The 21,962-nt window shown below is 42.7% G+C and overlaps 1 protein-coding gene and 1 pseudogene across 2 annotated transcripts; both read right to left on the reverse strand.

Annotated features, from left to right (window-relative positions):
• Positions 1-561: 561 nt before the first annotated feature.
• LIX1L (limb and CNS expressed 1 like) lies at positions 562-21,941 on the reverse strand. Its single transcript, XM_082686154.1, has 6 exons — positions 21,528-21,941; positions 13,235-13,398; positions 9,924-10,064; positions 3,609-3,704; positions 3,260-3,337; positions 562-2,708 (listed from the first exon to the last, which is right to left on the reverse strand). The coding sequence occupies exons 1-6, from the start codon at positions 21,817-21,819 to the stop codon at positions 2,466-2,468; spliced, it is 1,014 nt and encodes a 337-aa protein (XP_082542280.1). The 5' UTR covers positions 21,820-21,941; the 3' UTR covers positions 562-2,465.
• On the reverse strand, positions 11,152-12,555 carry LOC309842498 (small nuclear ribonucleoprotein E pseudogene; annotated as a pseudogene). The gene is made up of 2 exons: positions 12,259-12,555; positions 11,152-11,157 (listed from the first exon to the last, which is right to left on the reverse strand). The product of its transcript is annotated as a small nuclear ribonucleoprotein E pseudogene (transcript).
• Positions 21,942-21,962: the final 21 nt, after the last annotated feature.

The raw sequence follows: 21,962 nt of genomic DNA on the forward strand, positions 1-21,962 counted from the left end.
GAGCTTGTGTCCTAAATTCAGGTAGTGATGTCCAGTGTATGTAAATGCAGATGTAAAAGCTGGAAAGGGTGAAAGAAATAGATTTAAGAATGGTGTGTATTATAGAGTTGAAGTCACCATGGTAGGTGAGATTGCCAGTGGAAATGGGTAGAGTTTGAGAGAAAGGATCAGTGACAAAATCCGGGTTCCTCAAATGTCTGGAGAAGGGGAGTTAGAATGCCTTCCCCCAGGAGTACAATCTTATTTCTACCATCCAAAAAATAATAATCAAAATTCTGCTTTCATATACTTGTAAAAGAATGGGTCATTTTATAGCTTCTCTGATACATAGATCTCAAGAAAGAGTCAATGTGGGGTGCTTGGATGGCTCAGTTGTTAAGTGTCTGCCTTCAGCTCAGGTCATGATCCCAGGGTCCTGGGATCAAGCCCCATATGGAACCCTGCTCAGCAGGAAGCCTGCTTCTCCCTCTCCCACTCTCCAGCTGGTGTCCCCTCTCTTGCTGTGTCTCTCTCTGTCAAGTAAATAAATAAAATCTTAAAAAATAAAAGAGTCAATGTAGCTCACTAGACAAAAATCTATTTTTAATTGTATAAAATTATACATATAAAATACATAGAAACTACTAAAAAGATAAGTAAATTCTTGTAACAATGAAAATGACAGATCAGGGAATTTTTCTCAAGTTCTTTGGGATCTTAAGGTTGTTATTTGAGAAAAATAATCAATCCAGGAGGTGCAAGAGGAAATTCTTCCCAAAACTCACACCACTTCATGCTTTCCAGAGAAAGGAGCATAGGAAAAATGAGGGTTTAGGATTTCTGGATTATAAATATGAATAAAATCTGAACAGACATACCTATTATTTAATGTAGGAGCCTCTATTCTGACCCTATTAGTGCTCCATGGTGTATAGAGATGGAGCTTGGAAAATTCAAAGAGATCCCTTTCAAACACTAAAACAGTTGCTAGACTCCTTACCACTGATCCCATATGAACTAGTCACCAAGATGATTTCGAAGGCCAAAAAGCTGACTTTCATCTTATCCCTATCTGGTGCAAAAGAGAAAATTGTGGTCTATTTCCTAACTATTTCTAAAAACAAAGTGTATCATCATTAAATGGAAATTCCAATTGCAGAAACACGAAACGTCCCAAGCACATTTTAGAAAGTGCACTGAGCTATAATACAATATAAAGGAGATTACAGAAACAAGGGGAAGTGTGTCTTTGAGAAACCTACAAAAAATTCTCCCAGCTGTACTCCCTATCATTTCTCTCCTATTTACCCAGGACAGGGGCAGGGGTGGGGGGGCATCAGGAGAGGGAATCTTAAAAACACAAATAGTTGATCATTGAGCCTCTTCACCCTCCTACAGTCTCCCAAGATTCCAATTAGGAAGTGCCATAATGCTAGGCTCCTTTTCCTGATTGACTCATGCTCTAATAATTAACATGGAAGAAGAAGAAAGAAAAGAGAGAAAACAACTGAATCCATGGACATCTAAGGTAGCACATAGCAGCAACTTTGAGGGAGAGAGAGGAACATGGCCCTCACCAAACAGGACAGCTGTTTCCAAAGAGTGAAATGATGGGAGGAGTGGGACTAGGGAAATGTTTTCCCTTCTACCAATTTCAGCAGGCAGGAAGATCTAATATTGGACTCAGCTAAGCTGGGTGAGCGGGGGAGAAGGAGAGAAACAGGAATACTTGAAGATAAGCAGCTTCAACACTGACCCTCTACGGAGAAAGCTCATCTGGGAAGCTGGAGGACCAGCTTGATATGTTATCTATGCCCCAGAGGTAATTTAGGTGATAAACACCTATGGGTGTGTTTATAAGTCCTCTCCTCTTTCTGGGAAGTTTCTCAGGAATGGTTTTAACAATAAAATACCAGCCTCAAAGTGAAGTGCCACTTGAAGGCAGAAATGGAATAAGGTGGTGGTGGTGGGGTAGGGGGAGTCTAGGCTAGGAAATATCTAGTTGCTGGAGGAACAACTCTATCAAGTAGGCTCAGCTCAAGATAAACCAAAGCCAAAAGCTTCATACTCATACCCTGTCTGGAATCCAAGAGAAAGGAATGAGAGTGAGGGTAGGGCACATAATCCTTATTCAAGCTCCCTGTCATATTATAAGAACACTTTGTCAATCATCTTGTGCTATTGAAATGGCTACACAGAGTTACTGGAAGGGTAAGAGCCAACAAGCTCTGAAGACAGCCTCCTCTTCTTACAAAGTGGAGTGGTGATGTTTCAAATGAAACGACATCCAAAAACCAGAAGAAAAGGGATCTCTCAGCAAATAGGAATCCAAGTGTAGAATTTATACATATACATATATATATATATATATATATATATATTTAAAGTATAAAATTGAGAAAGTATGTACAGAAATCAACTAAGTCTTAGAAAAGACATTATTAAAAAAAGGGCCGAGAGAGGACGGGGAGTATGTGAGTGGACACCTAACAGCTAGAAGAATGCATATTGCCCAACTGCCCAGCAGCCAGCAGGAGAATATCCTTCTTCTCCTTGTGGAAGCGCAGCTCCTTGCCTGCCAGCCGGGCTTCATCCAGCTCCCGCTCAGTAGAGGCCAGTTCTCTAGACAGTGCCCCTGGCACACTCTGCTCCCGGCTCACCCAGTCCAATGCCATTTGGTGGCGAATATCATCATCCAACGCCCGGTGTGAATAATGAGCCAACACTTCCTGGAAGGGGAAAGGAATATGAAGATCACTGACAATGTCAGGTTCACACCACATTGGCCCAACAGGACCAGGAACTCTTTTTTTTTTTTTTTTCTTTTTTAAGATTTTATTTATTTATTTGATAGCGAGAGAGATCACAAGTAGCAGCAGGCAGAGAGGGGGAAGCGGGCTCCCTGCTGAGCAGAGAGCCCGTTCTGGGGCTCAATTCCAGGATCCTGAGATCATGACCTGAGCTGAAGGCAGAGGCTTAACCCACTGAGCCACCCAGGTGCCCCAGGATTGGAACTCTTAACCTTGGAGTCCTAACTGAAGTTTGCACTTAAGTCCTCTAAGGAGATTCTTAAGGGAACTTTCTGGTGGAAGAAGCAAGTTCGGCAAAAGAATCACAGCTAAGATCTAAATTAAAAAGATGATAGGAATGAAGAGGGCCCTCTAAGGGAAACTTTCAGTGTTCACAACCTGATAACTATAGGCCTGCTTATTTCTAACAACAGCCCCCTCAAAATAGTTCTTCTGCCACACTCCTTGCACTTACCTATAGAACCTCTTACCTGCCGAGAGCACTGTCTTTCCCTCATGGCCTTAAGGCTGCCATTCCAGTGCAGCAGCTGAAAAACTGTCATTAGTTCCTGGGGGAAGAAGATATGAAGCATAAGGACAGTGATTTTATATGGGGAGTTTGCATTAGAATTACATGGGGAACCTCTTACAAAATGTATTTATGCAAGCATCTCATACCATCTCTGATACGCCCTTTGGGAAAGTTAGGTATTTATATTTTGAAAAATATTCTAACCTTCTTTCCCTTCCCTTTCAACTGAGTATCAGTGACTTAGGGATTAGTATCTATCCACAGGTTGATCTGTGTCACCAGAGTCAGAGAAGTACGTGGAAAAGTACCTGGAACTCCAACATTGACTTGCCCTTATTGGATTCCAGCATGAATCGGAAGGCACCAATCCCTGTATTTGGGTTGTCAGCTTCCTCCCTGTTGCCCTGTAACAGAGGAAAGGAAAAGATAAATAGATTTTCAGTCAGGATTATCGCCTCAAGCAGCACTGTCCAGGGGAAATATAACACAAGCCCCCAACCTAATTTAAAATTTCCTAGGGGCACCTGGGTGGGGCAGTCAGTTGAATGTCTGACTCTTGGTTTAGGCTTGGGTTGAGATCTCAGGGTTGTGGAATCCATCTGCGTAGGGCTCTGCGCTCAGCACAGCATGCTTGGGTTTCTCTCTTCCTCTCCTTCTGCCCCCCGCCCAGCCCCCTGCGAGCATTTGTAAGTTCTCTCTCTAAATAAATAAATAAATAAATCTTAAAAAAAAAATTCCTAGTTGCCACATTAAACACGTAAAACTAATTTTAAGAGCATGTTTTATTTAAGCGAATATATTCAAAATACTATCTTAAACTATAATTAGCATAAAACTTTTTAAGATTTTATTTATTATTATTATTTTTTTGGAAAATGGCTACAGAAGTTCTTTTTTTTTTAAGATTTTATTTATTTATTTGACAGAGAGATATCACAAGCAGATGGAGAGGCAGGCAGAGAGAGAGAGAGAAGCAGGCTTCCTGCTGAGCAGAGAGCCCGATACAGGACTCGATCCCAGGACCCTGAGATCATGACCTGAGCCAAAGGCAGCGGCTCAACCCACTGAGCCACCCAGGCACCCTTTATTTATTATTTGACAGACAGAGATCACAAGTATGCAGGGAGGCAGGCAGAGAGGCGGGGGGGGGGGGGGGGGAGGGCGGGAAGCAGGCTCCCCACTGAGCAGAGAGCCCAATGTGGGGCTTGATCCCAGGACCCTGGGATCATGACCTGAGCTGAAGGCACAGGCTTTAACCCACTGAGCCACCCAGGTGCCCCAGCATAAAACTTTTTAATGAAATATTTTACATTCTTTGTCTTATACTAAGATTTCAAAATCTGATGTCTCTTTCATGCTTACAGGACATCTCAATTCACACAAGCCACATATCAAGTGCTAAAAAGCTACATGGTGGCTGATGGCTATTCTGGTCACCACAGACCTAGAGGACTCCAAAGTCAACACACATACTAACTCAGGTGACAGAGGCCAATCTAATTTTTCCTATCTTACAAAGAGGGAACACTGGACAGAGAGAAGAACCCTGACTTAGTAAAAATAACAGAGTGAGCTCAGCATACAGGATTGGACTAGCCTAAAGGGTAACTGGGCAAATGCATTTTCAAGGGAAACAGTAGGAGCTATCAGAATGGTAAATTCTGGATAGCAGTTTGGCCTCTTGGACATTTCCCTCTTGTATCTTATTGGTGACATGACCCTGTAAGGGTACAACTAAGATACATTATCCTGAGCAAAAAACAGTACAGTAAAGAAGTTAAGAACATGGACTGGATCTCCTAGTAGCCGAGAAGCCTTGGTGAAATCGTTCATTTAACTTCTCTGTTCCTCTGTGTCCTCATCTGTAAAACGGGAATAGTCACAGATCCATCTCCTAAGACTGTCTCAAGAATTAAATTTAAAAATTACTGGGGTGCCCAGGTGGCTCAGTCTGTTAAGTGTCTACCTTCAACTCAGGTCATGGTCCTAGGGTCCTGGGATCGAGCCCCACATCAGGCTCCCTGCTCAGCGGGGAACCTGCTTTTCCCTCTCCCTCTGCCCCTCTCTGTTGCTTGTGCTCTCTCCCTCAAGTAAATAAGTATCTTTTTAAAAATAAAAAATTAAAATTTTTTAAAACTCCAATTATATAAAATGTGGTACATTGTTACATTAGGCTGGGTATCCAGTTACACAATCCAAATACATTCTGATACTGGCTCTGGTTTTGTGCTGTTTGGTGGTGGTTTAACATTTTTTTTTTAAGATTTTATTTATTTATTTGACAGACAGAGATCACAAGTATGCAGAGAGGCAGACAGAGAGGCAGGGCCGGGGGTGGGGGAGCAGGCTCCCTGCTGAGCAGAGAACCTGATGCAGGGCTAGATCCCAGGACCCTGAGATCATGACCTGAGCCAAAGGCAGAGGCTTAACCCACTGAGCCACCCAGGTACCCCATGGTTTAACATTATTAGAGATAATTCCAAACCTGGGTGTTGTCTGGGATTTCCAAAATAAGGGCATGTCCTGGTTTATTGGTGACCTTTTGTCAACCTGATCTAGGAAAATAAAGCCAGGAGACTACTGGGAACACAAGTACCCAATTTTCTCTTCCTGCTTCCTGAGAAGTTGCCTGCTCTTTCTAGCTCATTCTACATGATCATTCCTGCCCTACACCTAAGATTCTACTCTTTTTGAGAAACAGGACTAGGTAGAGGTCAGGAGCCAATCAAGTTATATCCAAATCCAAATTCAGTTCATTATGGGGCACTTTTCATGGGGGGTTACAATATATGTACTACATCTAAAATAATTCAATGCACTCAGAAAGTATATCATAGGTGCTAGCTTATTATTTGTTTTCACTCTGCTAGGGTCAACAAGAAGTCAGAACTACATAGGATCAACCCATACTGTTTTGTGGCTCATGAGAAACAACATGCCAACATGTAGTTAACCTTCATGGCAAAGCAAAGATCACAAAATCTGGATTTAAAAATGAAAAGTTAGAGGGAGGGAAGAAAAAGGTAATCTTCACTATTAGCATTTATGGCCCTGATGCAAGTAACCAGTTTCATTTTTCCTATAATATTTAATATGATACCTTATTCAGTACCTCCAGAGTTTTCCATTGTACAGTACATAGAAAGTAATGATCACATCTGTACAACCAACTGGGGTATACAGAAGAGGCTGCTGGCAGAGAAGGCCATCTGCCCTGGGTCTTTCTCAGTCCCTTGAAAGCTGAGGGGCTCAGTATTATGGCACAACAGAAACCTATTCGAAGTACACCAAAGTGGCATGACCCACAAGTTGTGCCACAACTTGACCCACAAGATCTACCTCCTGTCACACTTCTACATCTAACATGGTTATAAAGGAACCTGATTTATTCAATACACATTTAATCACAGAATACTTGATACATGGTAGGAACATTAGAATATTATTGCAAAGAAATTAGAGTTAATTTAAATTCAACCTATTCATTTTACAAATGAAGAAACTCAGACCTACAGAGACTGGGTGATTTGTCAAGACATACAGTCTCCAAGTCAGGACTTTAAAAGAACAAAGGCTGAAAGCAAAGAAATGTGAATATCACCTTTTACCCATGGCTAATACCAAATCAATGTTACTTGGGATATGGCGATTCTACTGGGAAATTAATGAGAAATCTATCAAGTTCTCAATTTTGAGGGGTTAATCAAATAGAAACAATGGCAGGAATAATACTAATTTATACTGCCTAAATGCTTTGTAGTAGACATTGCTGGTGACATCTATTTCCTTCTTCCCTGCTACAGAATCTTAATCTTGTTCCAGTACCTACCCATCTCCCATGCATCTCTCTCAGGGAAGAATAATTTTATCCTCTAATTCCACTGGGTAAATTCTAACCTTTTTTGCTTGTAATTGGTTATAAGGTGGGAATTCTGGCCATTGGGAGAGAGGTCTGCTGAAGGGTTTCTGGGCCAGAGGGTTTCTGGGAAAAGACTCCTTACTACTGAAGAGATACTGGAAGTTTCAGAGCACCTGACTGGCTCATTTGGTAGAGCATGTGACTCTTGATTCCAGGGCACTGAGTTTAAGCCCCATATTGGGTTGGGTGTGGAGCCTACTTTTAAAAAATAAAGAGAAAGAAAGAGACGAAAGAAAGAAAAATGGTCTCTTTCCATCTCTAACTGTAGTTATGTCTGTTTTAATGTCTGAAATTCTGTAGCTGTCCTCCACCCTAAGGGAAGCCAGCCCAAGGACAAAGCCAATATCTAGAGGATGGCTGAGCGGAGAGATGGAAAGAATTTAGGCCAGTAGATGATGACATTCACACTCTTTTTTTTTTTTTTTTTTTAGATTTTATTTATTTATTTGACAGAGAGAGATCACAAGTAGGCAGAGAGGCAGGCAGAGAGAGAGGGGGAAGCAGGCTCCCCACTAAGCAGAGAACCTGATGCAGGGCTAGATCCCAGGACCCTGAGATCATGACCTGAGCTGAAGGCAGAGGCTTTAACCCACTGAGCCACCCAGGTGCTCCGACATTCACACTCTTGATCCATGGAATAAACCAGCCCTGAAATCTTTACTTCTGAACTTCCTATCATGTAAGAGAATAAATTTCCTTTCTTGATTTATTCCCTTAAGTCAGTTTGAAGTGAGATTTTTCTATTACTTGCATCCAAAGGCATCTAAACAAGTAACATATGCTAAGTGCTTGAATATATGCTCTTCTATCCAATAATTCTATGGGATAGGTATAATTGTTACAGATGAAGAAACTGAGATTTAGATTAAGTAACTTACTTGAAGTCACATAACTAGTAGAACCATAATTTCAAAATGATGAACCCTTGCTTTCTATAACCCAAACTAATGTTTCATTGTATAATACATTAGGTGACTTAATAAATGTACTGTGATAAATGCAAAGTGATAAATGTACTTTCCTAATTTTAATTGAATTTGATTAATATAAAAATTGTTTTTATTCCCTGTAGATACTGCTGACTGGGGCAAAGAGAAATGGGAGAAAATTATATGGGTCCTGCATAACAGAGGGAAGCCAATTTATGATTTAAAGTGTTCAACAGAGGTGCCTGGGTGGCTTAGTCGTTAAGCGTCTGTCTTCGGCTCAGGTCATAATTCCGGGGTCCTGGGTCCTGGGATTGAGCCCCACAATGGGCTCCAGGCTCCCTGCTCGGTAGGGAGTCTGCTTCTCCCTCTCCCACTCCCCCTGCTCGTGTTCCTGCTCTCATTGTCCCTCTCTCTCTGTCAAATAAATAAACAAATCTTTTTTAAAAAATAAAATAAAGTGTTCAACACTAATAAATACATGAACAGATAATCAAAGTGGTTTAGTACATGTAATTACATCTTAAATTCAAAGAGAACAGAAACAGAGAACTTCATCACCCTATCAGTGAACTTGTGGAAAGGAAGAAAGAAGGCAGCATTCATTTCTAAGATGTACTCCTGAGCTAGAAAATTCTAAGTCCAAATGGGCTCCAGTCTTGGCTCTATCACTTCCTAGCTACATCCCTTCGGGCAAAATTGCACTTCCATATTTTTAGTTTCCTCATCTGTAAAACAGGGGTAAAAACAGTTCCTATACCTCAGCTGTTATTGTGATGATCAAATGAGATAAAATACATATAAATCCCCTGGAATCGTCCCTGGCACAAAGTAAATACTCAATTAGGATTAGCTATGGTTATCATCATCATCATCACTTGAAAGAATAGACATCCTTTTTGAGGAGAGTAAATAAATTATCCACCCCATTCCTAGACAGGATAAAAGGAAATATGACACTATATTATAAAGTGTTCTTTATTAATAGATGAACTAAGGGAGACAAGTGGCACTAAGAACCGTCATATAAAAAAAAAGAATAACAACAACAACAAAAAAACCCAGGGGTGCCTGGGTGGCTCAGTCAGTTAAGCTACCAACTCTGGACCTCAGCTCAAGTTTGTATCTCAGAGTCAAGAGTTCAAGCCTGCACTGAGCTCCATGCCAGGCATAAAGCCTTCATAAACAAACAAACAAACAAACAAACAAAACAAACATTGGAGGAAGACAGGAGTAATTTTTTTTTTTACGATTTAATTTATTTATTTGACAGAGAGAGAGATCACAAGTAGGCAGAGAGGCAGGCAGGGCGGGGGGCACGGGGATCAGGCTCCTACTGAGCAGAGAGCCCAATTCCGGCTCGATCCCAGGACTCTGAGATCATGACCTGAGCTGAAGGCAGAGGCTTAACCCACTGAACCTCCCAGGCACCCCAGGGAGTAAGTTCTTACACCAAAATTGGGAAAAGTAGAATTCAAGCTCAGTTTTTATTTTGGATTATCTCTAAAATTCCATAGATCTTGAATTAAAGGTTTCCAGATACCAAAGCGACACAATGAAAGCAGAAAAATAGCAACAAAAACATAAACATACATACAGAATCAGTGATTGAGACATAGGGAACATATAATATACAAGAGTGATAGAGAATAAACAGAAGGAGGTACAGACAGGAAAGAAAAGAATTGCTGCTCTGTTTCCCAGTGATTTACAAGACTTCCCAACCAGCCAGTTTTCCCAACCCCCACTCTTCTTCCTTTCAATTCCCAGTAACTTACATTGAAAGATGCCAGAGCCTCAGAGACACTCTTCTCAATGAACTCATCAGTGATTCTTCGGGAAGGATGTTCATTAAACACAGAGTTCATCAGTGCAATCTTTGCAGCACTCCGCCGGGCCTCAGCTTTTGTAGGGCAAAACTAGGCAGAGCAGAGAAAGAGAAAACACGTCCATGCGTATATCTAAGAGAGCAGAAGGAATGGTGGGAGGGGAAACACTGGGAAAGAAGAGGCTGGGACAGTCTTTGGATAAATCAGTTCATTCAGCACACCCTCCAAAGTTTGTAACGTAAAATGGTTGAGGCATTTGGAAACATAATTTTGATTCAACATCCTGAAGTCATTAAGGAACTGGAGATGGCGATAGCTCATACCAAATTGAATGCAGAATGAGGAAGGCTGCTGAAGTCAGCACATAATCACTGGATATAAAAGATATCCCCGTTTAAACTGTCAACAGAATTCATTACTCAAAAGCCAGATTCTGCCCAGCCCATTCAAAATCTCTATCTTGTTCTCCTGTTCTGTGCATAGGCAAGATTTGTCTTCATGCCTCTGGATACCCTAAGAGTAGAACAAATCTGTGTCTAGGTTGCTTCTGCAGAGAAAACCTCTAGTCTCTACCAGAAGCACCCATCTGGGGTTCTTGGACTTTGCTTTTAGCTTCAAGCAGGCATTTCCCCCAGTAATGTCGTGAATCAATGAGCTATCCTTGAATAGAGTCCAAGATCTGAAGAAGGAATTTATAGTCTTTTTCCCCGCCAGTGGAAATAAAGAGGAGAGGGGTGACAAGGGGAAGGAAAGCTGACCTGAACAAACCAAGAAAAAATTAAAAGTTAATTCACGTTTTTTATGTTATATTCAACATGGGTATCATAGAACAAGTCTGATTTTCAGAAGTCTTAAATCACTCAACCTTAAATCCCCAGGCACTATATTATTCCTTTATAATTCATCATCACTGGCAGCCTCAAAGGCCTCTGTGGCCTCTGTCATTTATGATTAGGGTTAGAGGAAAGGAAGGAAGTAATGTTACAGTTTTTAAAAGTCGATCAGCATATGTTCACTGATTAACTACCCTCAGTATCAATAACTCCCGATTTCTTTGAGCTGACAGGTCTCTCAGAATATGGTAGTTGGTGCATTAACCTTAAGTCATCTTCTTCAATTTCTCTGTTCACTAGCCTGTCTCTACTCACTAGCCTGCTGTTCATTCTACAGTGTAGTGCTATTCCTGAAAAGTCGTCCATAAAGAAAACCACCAGGAGAAATTTCACCTGCCAAAATGGACATAAGAGATATAAGCTAAAAGAAGCCAAGATAGATAATTCTATTCTTTGGGGGTGGGGAACAGAAATCAAATTACTATGATGGTCCAGTTATGGACATCACCATAAAATTATCAAATCCTTATTCAGTAATAAGATGACCTGAGAGAAGGAAGATCTTATTCTCTAGAAGAGAAAGTATAAACATTAGTCATCATGAGCATATATTTATTTCTCTGAAATGGCTGGGTCTCTGAGGGAAAAAATTTAGTCACTGTGTTTGAAATGAAGTCTCCTTAGGACTTTTCTGTTTGAGGCAGGAGCTGAACCACAATGGCCCTCATTCATACCATGGATTTATTAAGTGCCTACTCTTTGCTGGGCTGGTGCTGAGTTGATAGTAAGGATTTAAACTTGAACAAGAAAGAAGACAGATACTATCTCTGCCTCCACCAAGCATAATCCACTAGATGAGATAATCAATTATGATATGTTGTGATAAGTGACATGATAAGGGAAGTTCAAGGGGCTTTGGAAGCACACAGCAGGGGTTATAACTTTGACAAAGGGTTATTTATACAAACCATAAAACACAACAAAATGTCTATCAGATATATCCTCTAAATTCATATTCAGACTCTAAGTTGACATTTCAGCAGGCTACCTTCCTATGGGTGATGTCAAAGAATCCATCTTTGATGACAATATTTATACTAGTTAAATTTCTTTTCCTTTCTTTCGTTATTATGTTCAGTTAGCCAGCACACAGTACATCATTAGTTATTCAGTGTTCAATGATTCAAAAATGTGGAATACTTTACGAATTTGCATGTTATCCTTGTACAAGGGCCCTGCTAATCTGCTCTGTATCGTTCCAGTTGTAGTATATGTGCTGCCAAAGTAAGCCCTCTTCTTTTTTTTAAATAAAAACAATCCCACAGTATTTACTGTGTTCTGGTAATAACTTAAAGGTAATCAAAACAATACAAACAAATGTTTTAGAACTATACTCCTAACAAAGGACCTCTATAAAAACAATCTACGTGGTCTTCTAAAAAATTTCTCACTTCACTGATCGTTTCTAGTTTGGAGACACCTTGGAGCAGGGTAATATTATCTCCTTTTAACATGTTCTGACCCAGTTGTTTTCTTGACTAGTTGTTCTAGAACGAATCTCTTTGGCACCCTCTAATACAAGGTTTGTGTACTCATCAAAACCAATGATACAGCCCTCAATCCACATGTTCGCTTGCTTATGAAGCCACACCTGAATTTGAGATCTATTTTGCAAGTATCTGGAGATGAGGATGATGGACTGCACCAACACCTTCTGCAACTTCTTGGCCCTGGCCACAGTACGTCATGGTGGAAGCCAACAAAGACTGCTAGTCAAATTTCTTATTACCCTATAAAAGCAACCACTGTTCACCATCCTATATCACAGTTCTTTCACAGAACTGTAGAGTGCTAGCACTAGAAAGATTTTAGAAATAATCTAACTTATCTCCTTCTTGTTATAGATGGACAAACTGAGGCCCAGAGAATTTACCTGACTTGCCCTCTCTGGCAGTGAGGAAAATAAGAATTCGGATCTTCTCTTAGATGAGTATTATCTCCACCATACATAGTGCCTCCCCTTTGACCTCTTAAAGAACTGAAACATTGCTTTCTTTTAGTAATTGCCTATGAAGAAACCCTGTGGGCAAGGAATACTATTCTGTGTTCTCAAATCGAGATGGCAGGAAGATGGATGGCCAGATTAGAACATGGGCTGGGTGCTGGTAGTCTGATACACAGAGAAAGGGCCTGTTCATAAGGGATCCAATTCAAAGTGGATGTGGTTTTTTGTAGGCTGAAAGAGAAGCTACTGAGGTTCTTTTGTGGTTAAATGAACCTCAGAGGCTTACCAGAATGATGTGCCCAGAACTGGTTCAGGTGCTCAAATATGTGATTTCAGACACCAAAAAATGGCCAAAGTGATGGAGAAAACCACTACTAGCAGCCAAGCATTTATCTTTGCTACTGCCTGCTTGCAACTCTTACCTGGAAACTTCCAAAGCAGCTTCCCCCAGGCAGAGTGACATAGCAGACGTAAGGAGGGCTGTTGGAGGGAACCATCTCATAAACCACCAGAGCGCCATTCTTCAGGTCTGCCCCACGGGACTGCTTCATCTGCCAGAATTCCTGAAGTGCCTCCACCACATTCACTACAAAAAGAGAAGCAGTTAAGTTCAGCAATGAGTGGTTCTATGTTTCAAGACAGTATCTGCCAGCTGTACGTATATCAAGAGTCTAACCTGCCTTAGCTCCTTATCATCACTTAAAAACATTTAAATTAATAAACCTAGACTCTGATTAAGGTATTTGCATAGTAAGACCAGTATATGCCTGGCCTCCCTCCCCACCTCTCTGGTTCACATTTTGATTAGTCCTAAGCACCAAAGCAGAATAACTAAAATATTTGGAGGCAGAGTTTCCAGGTCAGCAGACCATTATCCCTGCCTAATGAAGTGCCATTAGATCATTCCACAGTTGGTCAAGGGGCCTAGAATAATAATCACCAGCACAATGAGAAAGAAGTGCATTTACTGAACTCTTCCTGTGTGTTGTGCCCCCATTTTATAGATGAGTGAAATGAGACACAGGCAAGTTAAATAACTTGCCCAAGGATGTAACAGCTAGAGGTGCCTGGGTGGCTCAGTCAGTTAAGTGGTTGCCTTCGGCTTGGGTCATGATTCTAGGGTTCTGGGATCCAGCCCCCCAAGGCATTGGCGGGCAGGGGAGGAGTCCCTGCTCAGCAGGGAGCCTGCTTTTCCCTCTGCCTCTGCCTCTGCCCCTTCCCCCAACTCAGTCTCTCTCTCTTTCTCTCATTCTCAAACAAATAAATAATATTTTTTGAAAAAAAGGATGTAACAGCTAGAAAGTAGCAGAGTATGAATTCAAATCCAGACTATCTTGGTTCCAGAGTCAATGTTCCTAACCTTTGTGCAATACTGACACTCAAAGAAATGTGGCCCTTTTAGCCATCACAGGTCTATGCTTCTGGTGAGGAAACCCATAGCCAGATTCCTTTTCCATCCTGGAATGTTATACATTATGTGTAGATATATACTATACTGTGTGTGTGTGTGTGTGTGTGTGTGAGAGAGAGAGAGAGAGAGAGAGAGAGAGAGAGAGATCGAGCGCAAGAGCAAGAATGTCTCTTCTGAGGATTTCCCTAGGTAAAAGTGATTTTTGGAGGAACACTCCTTCACAGGTCTCTTATGCTCCTTTCCATCTTGCTGGGTATGCCAAGATTTTAAAGATTTGGTTGCTCTTCCCTTGGGCCATTTCTCAGGACTGTGTTTGCAGCAAGAAACCTGAAGGATGAGGTAACGTCTTCCTCTGGGACAAAGAACAAGCCTGCTTACTCCCTGCTAAGTAATGGCAGGTTCCCCAGGCTCAGTGTTTGTTCTTCTTCTGTAACGCAACACGTGGCCTACAGGAGCATGCACCTGAACCCTTCGCATCAGATGTGGGAGGCAAGGGGAGCTGATGCAAACAAATCTGATGTTTATGCTACCTGCTGTACTGTGAGTAATTAAGTCCTCTGTCTCTGACCCGGAAGTCTCTTGACTTCTGCCACCATCTGTCAAACAGTAATCGGCTAACGTATGAGGGTAAAATCAATCTCAAAACTCAAAACCAGACTCAAAATACTGTATTCTAGAACAGCCCCCTCCTTCCCCAATACTTGGGCTCAATAATCGCACAATTATGTACTGAGTACCTACTCTGTGCTAGTCTACTAGGCGACAATAGTGAGCAAAACCATATCCTGTTCTGTCTCCTTATGCAGTTTACAGTCTAAAGAGGGAGAGAGATTAACCAGAGACCCTCAAGCAAATGAAAAACTGCAACCTTGATAAGCACTATAAGGGAGTTTGGTAGATGATGGGAAATGTCATGGGGGCATCTGACCTCGTTGAGAAGATCAAAGCAAGGTACACTGACAAAGTGATATTGAAGTACAGATATGAGTATGAATTCACTAGGCAAAAAGGTGAGAGAATAGAGCTCTGAACAGAAGGAACAACATACCCAAAGGCTCTGTAGCAGCAGAGAAGATGGCAAATAAAGGGACAAGTGTGGCTCAAAAAGAGAGAGTGAGGGCAAGTGTAATGCAAGTGAGACTGCAGAAGTTAGCAGGAACCAGACCAAAGTGAACCTCGCAGGCCTCATCAGAGCACTGGCTTTCTCTTAAGAGCAGCGGGAAGCCATTGAAGGGTTTAGGATGAAATCAGTTTTCCTTTGGAAAGGATCACTTTGACTGCAGGGTTCCAAACGTTTCAAGTGGCTTTCACAAGAGCCTCATAATAATAAATGATCACGTGCATTCTCCCATATCCCCCAACATGGCCGCTCTCTGCTCTTAGTTTACAAGGACTTATTCATTCTTTTATAGTGTGTTAGTTTAGGTCTGCCAAGGAGAAGACACCAAGATGGGACAGACAAGCAAGAGATTTATTGTGGAGGAAGCAGGAGACAGGAGAGGCTTCGGACAATGTTGAAGGTCTGACACCTGTAGAAGGGGATGTGGGAAGGAATGAGGTCTGGATGTGAGAATCTCAGTTGGCAGCTCAGTTTCAAAAAAGGTTTGGCCAGGCCAGTGGGAAGCCCACAAGCCAAAGGAAATCCACATATCACCAGGATGTGCGTGAGTTAATGTCCCTACTAGGCCACGTCACTGATTGGGGGGAGGGGGCAGCCACAGGATGTGTGGCCTCAGTGCACACGAGGTGATGGACACAGAGAGGACAGCAGCTTAAAGCTGTCAGTTATGCCCCTGCAGCAGGAGATATGACTAGCACATTTTCATAGCTGCCACACACACATTAGGCAGAAATGTGAGCACATAATATGTACCTAGCTTTATTCTGAGCATTCGAGATGCAGAGATGAATAATACACTTTGCCGGCCAAGGAGGCATCCGAAATCTTGTTGCCAGCAACAACCGTTAGCTCACCTGCTCTGCAACTGAAGCAAGCACTCCCTGCATCAGCGGTGTGAAAGGCGCACAAGCTCTTTCCTAACACCCTGTATCTGACTTCTTACAGTGTTCCTTCTTCCATTAAAAGGCAGCATGAAAAGGAAACTCTGTCTTTCCCACCCTTAGTTTTGGCAGGGGCTCTTCAAAGGTCACTGGGCCCAGAAAGCTTAGCCATCTTTTTGTTCTTTCCACTGAGATCTTTTCAGCCCCAGTTCCCTCTTTGAGACAATTTAGCACAATGCACTGGGTGACAGCTTTCCTGACATGCACATAACAGGGAGAATATTGAAATAAAGGGAAAGGGGAGGAAACCACTGCAACTGGGAAGGTCCTATTAAAAAGCCTATGTCCAGTCTATAGCCAGTTAAATTTCTCTTGGCTCACAGCACAGGACTATTTTTTAATGATTACTCAAAGCCAAAGGAAATGGGGAGACTTGTTTCAGAAATGGATGAAATGGGAAATTGGGCAGAATGATCAGGAGAAGAGCAATTAATTGTGATCCTCATTTGAAACTGCTCACAGACTCATTGATCTTTAGAGCTGACAGGGATTTCAGAGATCATCTAGTCCAACTCAGGCTACAAAAGGGGAAGTGACCTGCTTGAGGTCACCTGCTGTGGCAGAGATAGGGACTGAATTCAGACATCCTGATGCCAGGGTTCTTTCCAATTTGGGATTCTTAACCCAGGGTCCAAGATCAGGTCCATGACTGAACTTCATGGGAGTTCACAAGCCCCCTAAAACCCACAATGAAATCATGTGTGTATGTGTCCTTTCACAGTTCTGGAGGCCAGAAGTCCGGAAGTAACGATGGGCCAAAATCAAGGGGTCAGCAGGTCTGTGTCTGTAGTACAGATACATCTGACAACTACAATTGCTTTTTAGAAGTAACTGGAGATGCTGGGCTAAAAGAGAATGTGCTCCTGATGGCCCAGTGCATAGATTCATTTGAAGGGAGGGATGGCAAGATGACTGTGACTTATGACAAGGACTATGGGAAGCTGAAAAATGTCCCCTGTTAAGATGTCCATGCCCTAATCTTTAAAACTGTGAATGTTACCTTAGGTGGCAACAACTTTGCAGATGCGATTAAGGATCTTGAGATGGGGCATCCAGAACTGTGAAAGAATAAATTTCTGTTGTGGTAAACAGCACCCCCAAATTTGCAATAATTTGTTACAGCAGCTACAGGAAACTAATACAGGGTCTAATCCAACATCCCCCAAAATGGAAATATTCAGACTACCAATTTAGCTCCACAATCACTTGTACACAAAGAAGTTGTCTGTGATTCCAATGAAAAGGAACAATAACTTAAACAGAAAATGCCACACAAGATCCATTTGTTCAACCTAGGGAAGCAGCTGGGCAGAACTTCCAATGATGTAGCCATACTGTGATATAAAGGGAGAACAATAATTCTGAAATGATGCGTTTGAAGAGGGCAATGCAGAAGTTACAGAGCAAGGAAAGTGACTGCCAGTTGTCAAACATTAGACGGGGACTACATGCCACGTGCAAAAAGGGGCAAAGGAAATGTGAATGCTACCAATACCTCTCACCTACAGTTTTCAAAGGGTTTCCAAAAGCATAATAATAATAGCAACCACTCACTGAGTACCAACTATGTGCTCATTATCTCATTTAATCCACACAAAACTAAACTATCAAGGTAAGTATTATAATACCCATTTTGCAAAAAGTGAACAAGAAGGCACCTGGCAGACTCATTCAGCAGGACATGCAACTCTTGATCTCGGAATTTTGAGTTTGAGCCCGATGTTGGGTGTAGAGATTACTTGACAATAAAATCTTAAACAACAAAAAACAAACAAACAAAAGTGAACAAGTTAAGGAACAGGCCATGGCGGCAGAACCAGGATTTTAGAATCAATGTTTGTTTGCTTCAAAGCTGACCCTATGTCAATTGCCCTATCTTGCCTTACTGCACCATTAACCCTCACACATACTTGTGGACTGTGAGTTCCATGAAGATAGGGACGGAGTACCTGTCTTGTTCACCACTGCATCTGGTGATCAATAAGTACTTGTTGAATGAATGAAGTAAATGAGGCCTAGAGAGATTAAGCGATTTATCCGCAATCACACAGCCATTGTTTCATGGGGTGAGGTACTATGATTTCAAACCCTATGCACTACAAGCTAATTAAGATCCTACAGCATATTGGGGCGCCTGGGTGGCTCAGTGAGTTAAAGCCCCTGCCTTCGGCTCAGGGTCCTGGGATCGAGCCCCGCATGGAGCCCCGCATGGAGCCACGCATGGAGCCGCGCATCGAGCCCCGCGTGGAGCCCCGCATCAGGCTCTCTGCTCAGTGAGGAGCCTGCTTCCCTTCCTCTCTCTGCCTACTTGTGATCTCTGCCTGTCAAGTAAATAAATAAAATCTTAAAAAAAAAAAAAAAAAAAAAAAAGATCCGGGCGCCTGGGTGGCTCAATGGGGTAAAGCCTCTGCCTTCGGCTCAGGTCACGATCCCAGTATCCTGGGATAGAGCCCTGCATCAGGCTCTCGGCTCAGCAGGGAGCGTGCTTCCCTCTCTCTCTGCCTGCCTCTCTGCCTGTCAAATAAATAAATCAAATCTTAAAAAAAAAAAAAAAAAAAAAAAAAAAAAACTTACAGTGTACTGAGCTAGATATGTGTCTTGGTGGAGACTATGGTGCGTGTTTTGAGGGGGAGATATAGGAGAAACAAATGAAATAATAGAATAGTTTCATTTTTGTGTTTTTAAAATGAATGCTGAGGTCCTATACGGATGCAGGTAAATCTAAAGGCAGAAAAGGTAAATTTGAAGCAGTCAGAAAGAAGGTGAGGATGTGAATTGCAGATGATACAGTAAAGCACTGCTGGATCAGATAAAGGTCTGGGCAAAGATCAAAGTAAATTATACTCAGGGGAACAGTGCCAGCCCCCAAATACCAGACCATCAGTCACAAGGGTACATGGGTACATGCCAATGGCAGTTTTGCCTATTAATCGAAGCAGAATAAGCAATTCCATGTGGTGAAGGACTTCTGAGCCAAATCGGCAGAGATTCTACTTGTCTGAAGCTGAACTATCTGCCAAACTCTCCCAAAGTACTGGCGGGACACCCAGACTGGAAATGAGAAACTCAGAAAAAATGGGGAGTGCGGTGGGAGGTAGGGAGGTTGGAGGAAGGCCTCGCCTCAGAGTCTGAAGCCTGACTGATTGCTCTTTGTCAGTAAAATCCCCTTGCTCCTTCATCCTGTCTAAGGAAATGAAAAACGTTTTACAGGACACTCAGTTTAGATGCCAAACCAGAGGCTCTCTAGGTAACACAGACATGAAAAATGGTTCATTCCTCTACAATTCTAATAAATGCCTGTAAGTTTCTAAGAGGAATGGTTTGTGAGGATGACTGCTCCTATGCCCAGAGGAAAAGACCTTCCCTTGGTCTCAACTTAAAAAGACTGGAAGCAGCAGGACCATAGCTGATGACAGTTCCATCATGAAGCCCTGTTAAATCTAGGAATTTAACTAGACAAATAATGATATTTCTTCATGATGAATTTCAGAATCACATGCATTTGCATTCCAAGCACCTAGCAGAGTGCCAGCCCCATGGTAGCAGTTCAAAATGTTGAGGAACAAAAGGAAAATAATGGGAAATGTATTATTGGGCACATCTAACAAATGGAGCTAAAAAAATATGTTTTCATAGGAATCTTTGGGTTTACACTGTTTGAATTGAAGAATGGGATAAAATGAGACCTGTTCTTTCCAAGAAAATGAACCAACAAATCTGAGGCAATTCTTATCATTTATAGAAGGTACCCATTACATGTCAGCTGTAATATCTCATTTAATTCTCCTTGTAACACTTGAGGAAACTGAAGTGTGCTGAAGTTGTCACTTCCCCAAAAACATAGCTGGCAAGTGACAGAGATTTAATCTGGGATTTAATCCACATTTGTCTGACTCCAAAACCCGCATATGCTCTTTTCGCTAGTTTCATAGGAGGGGGAAAAAAAGTCACTGCTGTCCATTGAGAAGGCCTTACAACCTTTCTCTGTATTATTGTCTTACTAGAAAGTTAGAGATATAGTCACTTTCAGCTCAGGCAGGACTTAAGAAGCAGAAAGAAGTGATGTCTCAGAAATGCCAGACCTACATTTTGAATCCCACACCCCTCACTATATTGTGTTCCTTGTTACACTATAAATCTGGAGCTCAAATGCAGGAAAATCTGCACTGATTAAACATAAACAACAAAGAAAACCCTCACATTCCCCTTCTCAGAAACCCTAGAAATTAGGCATATGTAAAATGAAGGTTTCTAATGGAAATAGGGTTTCTGCCTGGCTCATTTCCACAGAATTTAACATTGAGAGAGCCAAGGCCTGGGATTTATCCTCAGTTCCTGGGCAAGGGCCAGGAAAACAGAGCCAGACAGACAGAGAGGCCAAAGTTGTGAGGCTCCATACTAAAAAAGACACCAAAGTGAGATACTAAGTCATAGGAAGCTGGTGTTGGCTCAGTAGTATGGTTCCAGATTCAAAAGCACAATTATAAGTGACTTGTGAAGGCAACACCTAACTCCCCAGCAAATCCGAAGTTGCACTGGAAATTTCAGAGTCAGGATAAGTAAGAAAATAATTCAAAAGTCAAGATTAAGGAGGCTAATGGGCACCTCACTGGCTCAGTTTGTGGAGCATCTGACTCTTGATCCCAGGGTTGTAAATCTGAGCCCCATATTAGGAGCAGAGATCACTTAAGAAAATAAAAATCTTAAAAAAAAAAAAAGATTAAGGAGTAATAAGTCAATAGGGGAGCCCAGGAATTGCCAAGATCACAAAAAGGGGAGCCCAGGAATTGCCAAGATCACAAAAGAAAGATTGGGAGAGTATGGATGATAAATGTCTTAAAGCTGACATAAAGGATAGGGTCCTACACAATGGGGACTGGTCCTCAAAGGCAAAGGGATGTTAAGCTACAGGAAGAATTCCATTTCTGAAGGAGAAAAGGGTGGAAAGAAAAGATGGCTGTATTTGTAAAAAGGGGTCCCTGGAGAATATAGTAGCAATATAGTATTAACTCAATAAAGGGGAGTGGGTGAGACGTGTGTAAGAGCCTGTGCGTGTGTGTGTGTGTGCGCGCGCGCACGCGCGCGCGCGTGTGCCTCTGTGTGTGTGTGTGTAGCCCAGAAGGAAACTCCCCAAAAGGAAATGCATGTGAGGGCTCTGCGCCAGAAAAAGCGATCCAGAGGACTATGGGAGCAAGGCTCCTTTACAGACGGTGTCCCGCAGGAGGCCAGACTCGCAGACTCACCTCGGCCATAGCCCTGCGTATGCTTGGCGAAGCTCCTCACCACGGCCTCCACAGCCTCCCGCAGCACCGCGGGGCTGCCGGCGGCGCCCGGGGGCAGCGGCAGCCCAGGGGCCCCGGCTAGGAGCAGGGGCGGCGGGGGCGGTGCAGGGGGCGGCGGTGCGGGCGGGGGCCCTGCTGGGGGTGTGGCGGTGGCAGCCGCGGCCCCAGTCACTCCGGGCCGAAGTGCTCGCAGAGTACCCCTCCCGCTGGTGCCCACTCCAGGCTGCAGCCGCTGTGCTCGCATCGTCTCCATCCCGGCCGCAAGTGGAGTAGCGGCCCGGAGCCTGCCAGCCTGGCGAGCTAACGGTCCCAGCCACCCCCTCCAGCGAGCGCCCAGGGACTGAGGCGGTGCTGGGGCCCAGCCGTCAGTCAAGAGAGGGCGGGGACGAGCCCGGT

Source organism: Mustela nivalis (genome assembly GCF_964662115.1).
Source record: "Mustela nivalis genome assembly, chromosome: 10".
Classification (NCBI taxonomy): Eukaryota; Metazoa; Chordata; class Mammalia; order Carnivora; family Mustelidae; genus Mustela; species Mustela nivalis.